A 12,708-nucleotide genomic window follows, 5' to 3' on the forward strand; every position below is an offset into this window, starting at 1 on the left:
AGAAGTAATTATTTTTTCTGCTCATCTAAATATTGTCCCTGCAAGAGTGACTAGAAGTCAGCACACTAGTTCCTTGACAAAGGCATCCCTAACACAGAAAGATATGTAGGGTTTATAGCTAATGGGCTTACAGCAAGTTCAGGCCTATGAAAGAAATTTCCTACTGCAAATCAGTAAACTGGGTAAGTGAAAAGAGGCATAACTATACTGATAACTATATTCAAACGTTACACTGGCATTTTTTATTTTATAGATCAGCCTTGTGATTTGTTTAGGGGACATAGACATTCTTATGGACTGTCAAATCCAGTTTCTGGGACTGCAGGGCTGGAGGCCAGGCCCTGGATAGTAAAGGTGAAGGTAGAGAATTCCACGTTCATGAGTGAAGTCTCCTGGGAGAGCTCTGCCCCCTGAGGGCAGATCTCAAACTCACGGTGTGGCTGGGATGGAGTGTCAAGAATGAAGATGGGCCTTGTAAGTGGGAGAACTAGAATGTTCAAAAGCTCAGAAGTAGGAAATTGCAAGGATGTATGCGGGGGGCGGGGGGGAACCCAAGCAGTTCAGTTTGGCTAAAGTGAAAAATGAATAAAGGGAATGATAAGAAGTAAATTCAAAATGTGGGTCAGAATCTGTTAGGTTAGGCCATATAGATTTATTTTGCAACATTTTCAGTTGCTCATGGTTGGTGCACTTGAATCCCAGCGAGATTCCGTTCTTTCCCTGCCTCTTAGTTTGCTAAGATCATGTTCTAAGTTGTAGATGATGAAGAATTTGAAATACACATTTATCTACTTGGGGGTGGAGGCAAGTTTTATACTTCAACTGGCTGGATTATTCAACATTTATTTTAGGTACAGTCGTATACTATATTCAGTGTATTTTTTAAATAGAAGTTTTAACAGAGGTACATTTTAAGATGACAGAAACTTGAAGTATAGATGAACAAAATGAATGTAGCCTCTCATCGGGGATAGAAAAAATTATTTTAGGTATTGTAAAAATACCTTTGATTTAGATTTATAATCATAATTCTCTCCCTACTCCCCAAAGCCCACTCGATGCTCACATATAAAAATATTTATTCCCTCCTAACTTTCCTTTCAGGTCTAGTTGCAAGTTTAACCCCTATGTTAGCCATTAAGACTTCTTATCTAGACTACTTTAATTTTTCTAATTTTTTCCCATTGTCCTATTTTCTTCTCCATTTAGTGGAGGGGTTCTTAGGCTGGGTCTTTGGACAGGGGCCAGGAGTCTTTTGTGTGTATGTTCTTTCATCAGATTCTTAAAGGGATCCAAAACATAAATAGATTGAATGAATGAATGAATGAATAAAACCACATACACACATACAAATTCAGCAACACACTGAAAGAGACAATTTGGAGAAATCATTCAATACCAACAATAGCTATGTTACACATTATAGTTTAAATAACCCTCTTCCATCTCATGAGCAAATGAATAGTAGTGCTGCACATCCAGGGTTGAGAGGAATTTTAGCAGGAAAGAATGGAAGTATTTAGAAAGCCACAAATCAAATAATTTTGTACTTGTAGCATACAAGACTACTGTTTAGTTATAAATACATTATTTATAAATAGTTTGCCTACCCATAAAGATCCGTCATCTTTAAATAGAAATTACTTGACACATATAACAGTAACTAACAAGAAGCTGAAAATTATGTATGGCATAAAATAAGATACAAAAGTAAACGATGATGGCATACCTCCAAGCAAATTGTTTCAGGCCAGTATATTAACTGAATATTGAAAATCTGCTGAAACATGACTTTAAAATCAAACTGAAGAGGAGATACTGAAGTACAAGAAACCTGTTTATTGTTGTATAGTATTTTAATGAAATATTTAAGCTTCTGAATTTTGGCTCTCCTTTTTTGTTCATGCCTAAAAATTAAATAAATATTTAAAGGATCCTTGAAAAGCAAAATGGATGCAACATAATGTTCTTTTCAAAATGCATCTAGGCATGTTAAATTATGACCATTTTAGAGGACAAATGTTATCTTTAATCTCAATAACGCTTGCCTATGTGTGGATAAAAGCCTCTCCTACTCAAATGTTCTTTTTTAAGATAAAACTGTACCAACCAGGCACCCTCCCCTCTTTACTTATAACTTCCATTTTATGGCTCATGTTTTCTTAACCTCATTTAGATGGTCCTTTTGTATAAATGTCTTACATAATAATCATCTCGGGTCCTCTTTGGAAATAGGTGTAGAACAAATAAAGCATTCCTCCACTGCTGCACTTTGCTGGTTAGAAAAAGGGTAGTGGTAATTGTGCCTTTGTGTCTGCTACTCTTTACGTTCATTTTAAATGTAATCATCCATTCAATCATTTCATAAATAAGGATATTTGTTGGACATTTATTACCTTCCAACGCTGTACTAAATGATACACATTCACAATATTCAAAGATGAATTGTTACAAAGGGTCCCATGGGACAGAGATGTTGAAAAGTTGAACTTAGTTCAGGGTTCTAAAGCTGCCATATCCTCTTTAAAGGAGATGAGATCCATGGGCCCAGAGATGAGAGAAATGGGGATCTATATTAGATCTGTTTTTGTGTGCATCTCCTAGGAATAGGGAGAAAACAGCTCAAGGAAAAAGTCACAACTGGGAATGGAAGATGTTCGTTTCAAAGTAGAAAATTGCCCAGAGGATCCTTCAGATACAGAACAGTTTTTATGAAAGCAACAGGTCCCCTTAATAAGCAAGGGCAACCACATAATCTTTTTTTTTTTTTTTTACAGTGGCTTTGTCTCCTATCTACACCTGAACAAAAATTATTGTCATAGCGAAACAAAAAAACAATCATCAAACCAAATGGGTTTATGTTCTACCTCAGTCATGAATTAGAAGTGTGACCCAGGGCAACTACCCCTTCCATAAGTCTAATTCCCCCATCTCTAAGATAAGAATAATACCGCAGAGCTATATTTGCAATTAAATGAGTAAAAACTTAGTAAAGTGCCCAGCATATGGTATTCACTTTATTAAAACAATGTAATAGACAAACTATAATAGAGAAATAATCCTTTAAAATGCTTACAGTGAACACGCGGATAAGTTTGTTAATTCTGCAGTAAAAGAAAGATGTGGCATCAAGGTAATTGGCTTTAGTCTTTCAATATCTGTTTCTCCAAGTTCTGAAGCTAAATATGAGAAGCTCTAGAAACCAAAATATAAATACGTAATTTACAATCTAAGTTCACTGCTTAAGACAACTATTCTTAAAATTAAACGTTTTATTTTTTATGTGTGTCATTTTGTTGGGTAACTGTTACAAATACCAAGATTTCCTACTTTACCAAACAATTAAACATTATAACCAGTTAAGAGGGGTTGAATGTTATTTTGTAATATAAATACCTCCTGTTTTTCTCCATTCTTAAGTGCTTTTCCTTCAGTTTCCTTCTCAGCCTCAGACATTTCTAACAGTTCTTCTTGGTTTTGTTCATTGCATTTATTCATTTTTATCCTAATTAATAATAAATATAATTATTCAAAGAAGAAATAGTAGACAGACATATTTGAGATTTGGTTTTGGTATTGCTAAAACACACACACACACAACCAATAGCTACAACAAATAATTTTACTATCCAAGGACAATAGTAGTGAGAATAAGAGTGGGTGGTGAGCAGGCAGTACTGGTCCAGAGCTACTGTTCTGGACAAGCTTATGGCATCTGTGGCTCTCCTTTTCTGCTCAGGGGTTCAGAGTGCATGTGCATATCAGATTGGTTTAAAGATGTGGAGGGAAGGAAGCAAGTTTACATGAATTCAGGACTCTACAATAAAGTTTCACATTGGGTAGGTTTAGAAATTGTCAGAAGCACTTTCGCTAAAACCACTGCAGCAGAGGGGCGTGTGGGTGGCTCAGTGGGTTAAAGCCTCTGCCTTCAGCTCAGGTCATGATCCCACGGTCCTGGGATCCAGCCCCTCATCAGGCTCTCTGCTCAGTGGGGAGCCTGCTTCCTCCTCTCTCTCTCTGCCTGCCTCTCCACCTACTTGTGATCTCTGCCTGTCAAATAAATAAATAAAATCTTAAAAAAAAAGACTGCAGCAGAAAGAAAAATCAACAATATCAACAATATCTTTCAATCAATCAATATCTTTCTTTATAGGCTGAAGTTACACTAACATCTTAACCTCTTTTTTTTTTTATTTTTAATTATTTATTTATTTTCAGCATAACAGTATTCATTATTTTTGCACCACACCCAGTGCTCCATGCAATCCGTGCCCTCTATAATACCCACCACCTGGTACCCCGACCTCCCACCCCCACCCCTTCAAAACCCTCAGATTGGGGCGCCTGGGTGGCTCAGTGGGTTAAGCCGCTGCCTTCGGCTCGGGTCATGATCTCAGGGTCCTGGGATCGAGTCCCGCATCGGGCTCTCTGCTCAGCAGGGAGCCTGCTTCCTCCTCTCTCTCTGCCTGCCTCTCTGCCTACTTGTGATCTCTCTCTGTCAAATAAATAAATAAATAAATAAATAAATAAAATAAAAATCTTCAAAACCCTCAGATTGTTTTTCAGAGTCCATAGTCTCTCATGGTTCACCTCCCCTTCCAATTTCCCCCAACTCCCTTCTCTTCTCTAACTCCCCATGTCAATTATCATATGGTTTCACTTATTTGTGGAGCTTAACCTCTTCTTTTTTTAAAGATTTTATTGATTCATTTGACAGAGAGATAGAGAGAGAGCACAAGTAAGCAGAGCAGCAGGCAGAGGGAGAGGGGAAAGCAGGCTCCCTCCTGAGCAGAGAGCCCGATGCAGGGCTCAATGCAGGGCTCGATCCCAGGACCCTGGGATCATGACCTGAGCCAAAGGCAGAGGCTTAACCCACTGAGCCACCCAGGCACCCCTCTTACAGTTTTGAAAAAAGACATGAACCATGGAGAGGGAACCAGTTATTCCCACAACAGTTCACAAATAGTTTAAGTGATTAAAAAGTACAGTGTTTAATTGTAACCATCTCCTCCACTAACCATGTTTCTCTGACTGTATGTCTCAGCTAGGAGTTTGACTGCGGGGTCTCTGTGCAGCTTTGTAAGGAAGTGCCATACTGCTTTCAAAGGGCTGCAGCACTTGCATTCCCATCAGCAATTCGTTGAGAGCTCAGCACCCTTGTCAGAATTTTTATTGTCTTTTAAATTCCATTTTGTAAAGGATTTTTGCCATTCTAAACGGTGTATAGTATGTTCACATTGTGATTTTAATTGACTTCTCTCTATCGACAGGATATGATGCTGAACATCTTTTCATGTGTACATTTGCCATCCATGGGCCTTCTTTAGAGAAGTATCTGTTCAAATCTTTTGCCCATTTTAAAAATCCAGTTGTTGGGACACCTGGGTGGCTCAGTGGGTTAAAGCCTCTGCCTTCAGCTCAGGTCATGATCCCAGGGTCCTGGGATTGAGCCCCACGTTGGGCTCTCTGCTTGGCAGGGAGGCTGCTTCCTCCTCTCTCTCTGCCTGCCTCTCTGCCTACTTGTGACCTCTCTCTCTCTCTCTCTGTCAAATAAATAAAAAATATCTTTAAAAAAAAATCCAGTTGTCTTACTAAGTTATAAGAATTTTTCATTTATTCAAGATACAAGTCCTTTGTTGACTACATCAAATAGCTGTCTAGCTTCTGGATTTTCTCCCAGTTACTATGAATTCCCAGTTATTCGTGGGCAGTTCTTCAGGAGCCCTATAAGAACGAATAGAGCAGCCACTCACCTTTGGAACTGTAACTTTACTGAGGTGCTTGTAAACCCTTGCTGTTGTCGAAGGGATTTTATTTGTTTCCAAGTCCGTAATATACTGTGTAATAGAGAGAAGTCTTTTTCCCTTTCTAAGTCATAGAGCTGTTTTGTATTACTACAACAATAAAGGTAAATCAAAAATACATTGGTGGATTAGAAAGACAAATCATTTAAAATGGCCTGGAAGAATGTATTGCACTAACTCTTCTGGATACCCGCACCTTATGGTTTTTGTTTTTTTTTTTTTCATTTTATCCACATCTTGATATAGCTACTGAAATTCCATTAAGATATTAATTCCCTTATGACTTGAAGATTTTTCACTATTCAAAAGTGCTCTGCTAAAATCCAGACTTTTCCAGATGGTCGGGTCATTCTGGAGTTTATTTATTATACTTTTTCGAGATTAACAATTGAAATCGTTGCTTCAAATTTAGAGGTACTTTGCTGGATGGTTAGTGATCATATTATTTGGAAATAGGTAATATACTGTTCTAAAAGATATTTATTCTGTTTCATGACTTCGCAAACACACTATTAGTATGACAAATTACACTAATTGACTTTCTAATGTTAAATCATCCTTGCACTCCTGGAGCGATCCCAATTCACTGTATCATTTGATAGAATTCTGCTTAGCTTATTTGTAATTGTTCATGAATGAAATTGGGTTGCAATAGTTTTTATATTATCAAGTTTTAATTTCAAAGATAAAATAATGTCATATATAAAGTTTAAAATGTGGCCTCTTTTTCTATTCTTTGAAAGAGTTTGTGAAAATAGAAGCTATTTTTAAATCAGACACCTCCAACATTTCCTATATCAGAATCACCAGAGGGCCTGCTTAACACAGATTGCCAAGCCCCACCCCAAGTCTGGGATTCAGTAAGGCTGTGGTGGACCTGATAATTTGCATTTTTAACAGGTTTCCAGATGAAGCCGATGCTGCTGGTCTGGGGAACCACATTTTGAGAATCACTGTTTTAAATGTTCTACAGAATCCTTATTTTGTCATCTGAGCCTGGAGTTTTCTTTGCAGAAAGATTTCAAATTACTGACTGGATTTCTTTAACAATGATTGAACTACTTAGAGTTTTTTTTTTCTTCTTCTTCTCCTTTCACTTCTTGGATATATTCTGTTTTGTATTTTTTTTTAAAGGATTTTATTTATTTATTTTAGAGAGAGAGAAAGAAACAGCACAAGTGGGAGGGGCAGGGGGAGAGAGAGAGAGAATCTCAAGCAGACTCCCGGCTGAGCATGGAGCCCAATGTGGGGCTCGATCTCATAACTGTGAGATCACGATCCGAGCCAAGATCAAGAGTCAATGCTCAACCAACTGAGCCACCCAGGCACCCCAATTCTGTTTGTATTTTTGAACAGATTTTTCCTTTCCATGTAAATGTTTACATTCTTAGGCATGAAGTTTTTCAAAGTATACAGCATCTTAAGTAATGTCCCCCTTTCTGTCCTGACATTGTGTATTGTATATGTGCACTATTTTTCTTTTTAGGATTTTATTTATTTATTTGACACAGAGAGAGGGAGAGAGCACAAGCAGGGGCAGCAGAAGAGGGAGAAGCAGGTTCCCTGCTGAACAGATAGCCTGATGTAGGGCTTGATTCCAGAACCCTGGGATCATGACCTTGGCTGAAGGCAGACACTTAACCAACTGAGTCACCCAAGTGCCCCATGCTGTTTCTTTTCTTGATCAGCTTTGCCAGAGTTTATCAATTTCTTTTTTAATTTTTTTAAAAAATATTTTATTTATTTGACAGACAGAGATCCCAATTAGGGAGAGAGGTAGGGAGAGAGAGAGGAGGAAGCAGGCTTCCTACAGAGCAGAGAGCCTGATGTGGGGTTCCATCCTAGGACTCTGGAATCATGACCTGAGCCAAAGGCAGAATCTTTAACATACTGAGCCACTGAGGTGCCCCAGAGTTTATCAATTTTTACCAAACATTTGAGTTTCCTTATTCTATCATAGCTATCTTATTAATTTCTGCTCTTTCATTTCTTCTATCCTTTTTCCTAGCTTAAGTATGCTTAGCTCATTAATTTTCAACCTTTCCTTTTCTCTAATGTGTATTTAAATAAACAAATATCCCTCTAAGTACTATTTTAACTGTACCACACATTTTGATATATATTTGTTCTTAATCAGTAAATTCAAAAATCTTTCCTAATTATCAATGATATCTTCTCTGAAAAATATATTATTTTAGACATGTATTTCTTAATTTCCAAATATATGGAGATTTCTAGTTATATTTTTGTATTAGATTTCTTTCTGCATTGAATGATTTAAATCAGTTGACTATACTGAGACTTTGTGATTTATTGAAATAACAGAAGATCAACTTTTGTAAATGTTCCCTATGTTCTTGAAAAGAGTGGCATTTTGCAGTTTTTGGGTACAATGTTCTGTAACTATATATTAAGTCAAGTTCATTCATCATGTTGTTCAAATCTTTTATACCCATACTGAAATTTTTTGGTTTACTTGTCCCATCAATTACTGAGAGGAGCACATTAATATTGCCCAATATGTTTCTGAATTTGCTATTTCTCCTTGCACTCCTATCAATTTTGCTTTATTTATTTTGAAGCCATATTATTATATGCACATATGTATTTATGTGTATAAACATATATATGAATACATGTTAACTAAACTGCATCATTTTGATGTGGCCCTCTTTATATCTACTAAAGCTTTTTGCCTTTAAAGATCTATTTTGGGGCACCTGGGTGGCTCAGTCATTAAGCGTCTACCTTTGGCTCAGGGTGATCCCAGGGTCCTGGGATCGAGTCCCATATGGGGGGGGGGGGTCCCTGCACAGCAGGAAGCCTGCTTCTCCCTCTCCCACTCCCCCTGCTTGTGTTGCTGCTTTGCTGTCTCTCTCTGTAAAATAAATAAAATCTTAAAAAAATAAAAAATAAAGATCTGTTTTACTTTATATTAACATAGCTATGCACCTTTATTTTGTCAGTGTTTGTGTGATTTTTTCCCCCAATATTTCTGTTCTCTAACTTTTTATATTCTTATGATGTAGGTAAGTCTCTTATAAATAAGATATAATTGGATCCTGGTTTTGGAATTTTTTTCCTACTTTAAAAAATTTTTTATTGAAGTATAGTTGACACACAATGTTATATTAGTTTCAGGTATGTATACAATGTAATGATTCTACAATTCTAGAAGGTATACTATGCTCACCACAAGTATAGCTACCCTCCATCGCCATAGGACTCCAGTGCTATACTGTGGACTATATTCCCCATGCTTTACCTTTTATCCCCATGACTTACTCATTCTACAACTGGAAGCCTGTAGTTACCACTCCCCTTTACTCATTTTCCTCAACTCACTACCTTCTCCCCTCTGGCAACCGCCAGTTTGTTGTCTAGATTTACGGTCTCTTTCTGTTTTTGTTGTTGTTGTTCATTTGTTTGTTTTGTTTTTAGGTTCCACATATAAGGGAAGTCATGGTATTTGTGCTTCTCTGACTTACTTCACTTTGCGTAATGCTTCTAGGTCCATCCACGTTGTCACAAATGGCAAGAGCTCATTCTTTTTTATGGTTGAGTAATATTCCATGATGTATATCTACCACATCTTATTTATTCATTCATCTGTTGATGGACACCTAGGTTGCTCCATATGGATTTTTAAAATTTTAATCCAGTATACTAATCTAGACAAAAATGGAGCACTCAGTTCATTTAGATATATTTAGGTTTAACTCCATTTTCTTTTGTTTTCTACTTGTCTCATCTGCTTCTATGTTCCTTTTTCTCTCTTTTCTTGCTTTCCTTTGGATTGTTTCAATATTTTCATATTGTCTCACTTTCCTCTTATACTGATTTGAGAGATATATCTTTTTTCTTTTCTTTTAAATGTTATAAGTTAAAATATAAGCCCTTGATTTATAAAGTCTAATATTAAGCTTTACCTTTACGCGCCTCCTCAAAATATTTAATTATACTTACACTCCTCCATTTTTTACCCCATTCTAGAAGATATATATTTGAACTCTCTCTATATTTTTGTACCCCATGAGACAGCATTACATCATTTGTTCACTGAGACCTACCTATATATTTTCCACTTTTTTGCTCCTCAATCCTTCCTCCCTTTTTTTTTTTTTTTTTTTTTTTTTTACTGTAAGCCTATATTCCTTAGAATTTCACATCTGTGGAAAATCTCTGAGCTAGGGTTAAATTTTTGCACTTCCAGAAAGAGTATTTATCGACTTTGCCAATTATCTGCTGTCACTACTGATTTGGGGCTATTTTAAGTTAAATTCTAAATCTGGTATTTTAGGGATGCCTGGGTAGCTCAGCTGGTTAAGCATCTGCCTTTGGCTCAGGTCATGATCTCAGGGTCCTGGGACTGAGTCTCATATGGGGCTCCTTGTTTGGCAGGGAGCCTGCTTCTACTTCAGCCTGCTGCTCCCCCTGCTTGTGTTCATTCTCTCTCTCTGACAAATACATAAATAAATTCTTAGAAAAAAATTAAAGCTGATATCTTAGACCACGTAAGTACTATAAATTCAGATTATAAATCTGCATGAATGCTGGCTTGTGGTTATGAATTTTCAAAGGAACATTTCCTCCTCCTGTCTAGTGACAAAGTCAAAGACAAGTTTCTTTGTTATCTCCTTTATATTACCCCTTCATGAGGTTTAACACCCATTAGAGAGTGATCTCCTGTTAGACTTTCCAATTAAGTTGAACTTGGCTTTATCTTTTGGCATTCTGTGAAGCTGTCTGAATGACAGCTCAAGGTAACTATCCTTAGGTAAAAGCTGGCTCTATACCTCACTAATTTTTATGATTTCTCCTTTCACTTTGTTTTTGGCTTTTGCAGATTCCTTACTTTTCCGGCATCTTGGCAATATGTTTATAAAGATAATATTTGTATTTTATCAGACATTTTTGGTTGTTTTCATTAAAGGGGCTGTTCATGAAATCCAGTCTACTAGAAATAGAAGCCTACTGCCATTTATTCCTTCAGCAAATATTCACTGGATGCCTACTGCATTCCAGGCATTGTGCTGGGTAAGGGGGATACAGAGATAAATAAACATTCTCTCTAGGTTCAAGCTGCTTACAGACATGTAAATTAACTAATGCAACAAAATGTTTAGGTATTATAATAGAAGTCCACACAGCTAGAGTATGGGTTTTTTTTTTTTTTTTAAGACTTTATTTATTTATTTGACAGAGAGAGATCACAAGTAGGCAGAGAGGCAGGCAGAGAGAGAGAGAGGAGGAAGCAGGCTCCTGCTGAGCAGAGAGCCCGATGCGGGACTCAATCCCAGGACCCTGAGATCATGACCTGAGCCGAAGGCAGAGGCTTAACCCACTGAGCCACCCAGGCGCCCTAGAGTATAGGTTTAAGTAAGAGAATAAAAGGTGATAATAGGGAAAAACCTCAGAGTATGTGACACTCAATTCAAATCAGTGAACACATAATAAATATCTTATATGATAGGAAATATTTGGGGTAATGGTAACTAATATCCCAGGGGAGAAAAATACAGAACAAATTAAATAATTATAAATGTGATGAATATTATGAAAGAGGAAATATTTAAATACTATGTGACTATCAAAAAAAAAAGAGAGAGAGGAAGAATTTAATCTAATCTAATGGGCAAGTAAGAGCCCCCTGAGAAAGTAACATGCAATTGAATACAATGTATATGTTGACTTAGTATTAGACAGAAAACATGAGAGAACCTTCTAGAAACAAGAGACATTAAAACAAGACATATAGGGGGCACCTGGGTGGTTCAGTGGGTTAAGCCTTTGCCTTCAGCTCAGGTCATGATCTCAGGGTCCTGGGATTGAGCCCCACATCAGGCTCTCTGCTTAGTGAGGAGCCTGCTTTCCTCTTTCTCTCTACCTGCCTCTCTGCCTACTTGTGATCTCTGTCTGTCAAATGAACAAATAAAACCTTAAAAAACAAAACAAAACAAGATATATAGATATAAGAGAGTCCATTTAGGGCACAGAACTATGAAGTTCCAAAGCAGAGAGCCCCTACTATGAGGCTGGAGAGGTAAGTTGGAATCAGATTGCACAGGGCCTTACAGATAATGCTAAAGTTATTAAATTTTATTGTAGATGTAATAGAAAGCCATTATTACTAATAGCCATCTATTACTAATAGGATTAGTAATACATATTATACATGTGATGTGGTTTTAATATACATAGAACATCACTTTGGTTTCAATATGGAGCATGGCTTTAAAAGAGGTATTTTAGGGGTGCCTGGGTGGCTCAGTGGCTTAAGTCTCTGCCTTCGGCTCAGGTCATGATCTCAGGATCCTGGGATCGAGCCCCACATCAGGCTCTCTGCTCAGCAGGGGGCCTGCTTCCCCCCTCTCTCTCTGCCTGCCTCTCTGCCTACTTGTGCTCTCTGTCTGTCAAATAAATAAATAAAATCTTTAAAAACAAATGAAAGAGGTATTTTAGGAGACTGTATAGTCAGGCTATGACATAAGCACCTGAAATAAAGCAGAATCAATGGGAATGGTTACAGGTTGGATGTGAGGGATGAAAAGACAGTCAAGAAAGGGGTCATGAATGACTTACAGCTTTCTATCCTGGGTACCAGCTGATTGTGGGTTCCAGGCGGGTACTTAGTAGACAGACAGTCATTAAATGTTAAAAATATATATTTTCTAATAGAAACACTGTGTTTTCAAATGTCCACAGACTACTCTTTGCAGCATTTCAACACCACTCCAAAAATTTTCCTGAATGGAAATCTATTACATTGCTTTCTTTTGCTTTGATAAAACAATGACCTCTTCAATAACCCTCCTACACACATACACACAAGCACACACACATAGAGGTAGACCCTTATTTACCACCATCAGACCCCATCTAAAGCCTACTTTTCTCTTTCTTG

The 12,708-nt window shown here is 37.3% G+C and overlaps 1 protein-coding gene across 1 annotated transcript in view; it reads right to left on the bottom strand.

The window, feature by feature from the left end:
• CC2D2B (coiled-coil and C2 domain containing 2B) overlaps positions 1-12,708 on the bottom strand; it is a 118,455-nt gene that overhangs the window by 77,928 nt on the left and 27,819 nt on the right. Inside the window, exons 12-15 of the mRNA XM_059169342.1 lie at positions 5,754-5,894; positions 3,397-3,505; positions 3,077-3,195; positions 1,730-1,907 (exon numbers count right to left, since the gene is read on the bottom strand). Of these exons, the coding sequence (XP_059025325.1) occupies positions 1,730-1,907; positions 3,077-3,195; positions 3,397-3,505; positions 5,754-5,894 (547 nt within the window). The remainder of the gene's footprint in view (positions 1-1,729; positions 1,908-3,076; positions 3,196-3,396; positions 3,506-5,753; positions 5,895-12,708) is intronic.

This window comes from Mustela lutreola, chromosome 4, assembly GCF_030435805.1.
Source record: "Mustela lutreola isolate mMusLut2 chromosome 4, mMusLut2.pri, whole genome shotgun sequence".
Taxonomy (NCBI): domain Eukaryota; kingdom Metazoa; phylum Chordata; class Mammalia; order Carnivora; family Mustelidae; genus Mustela; species Mustela lutreola.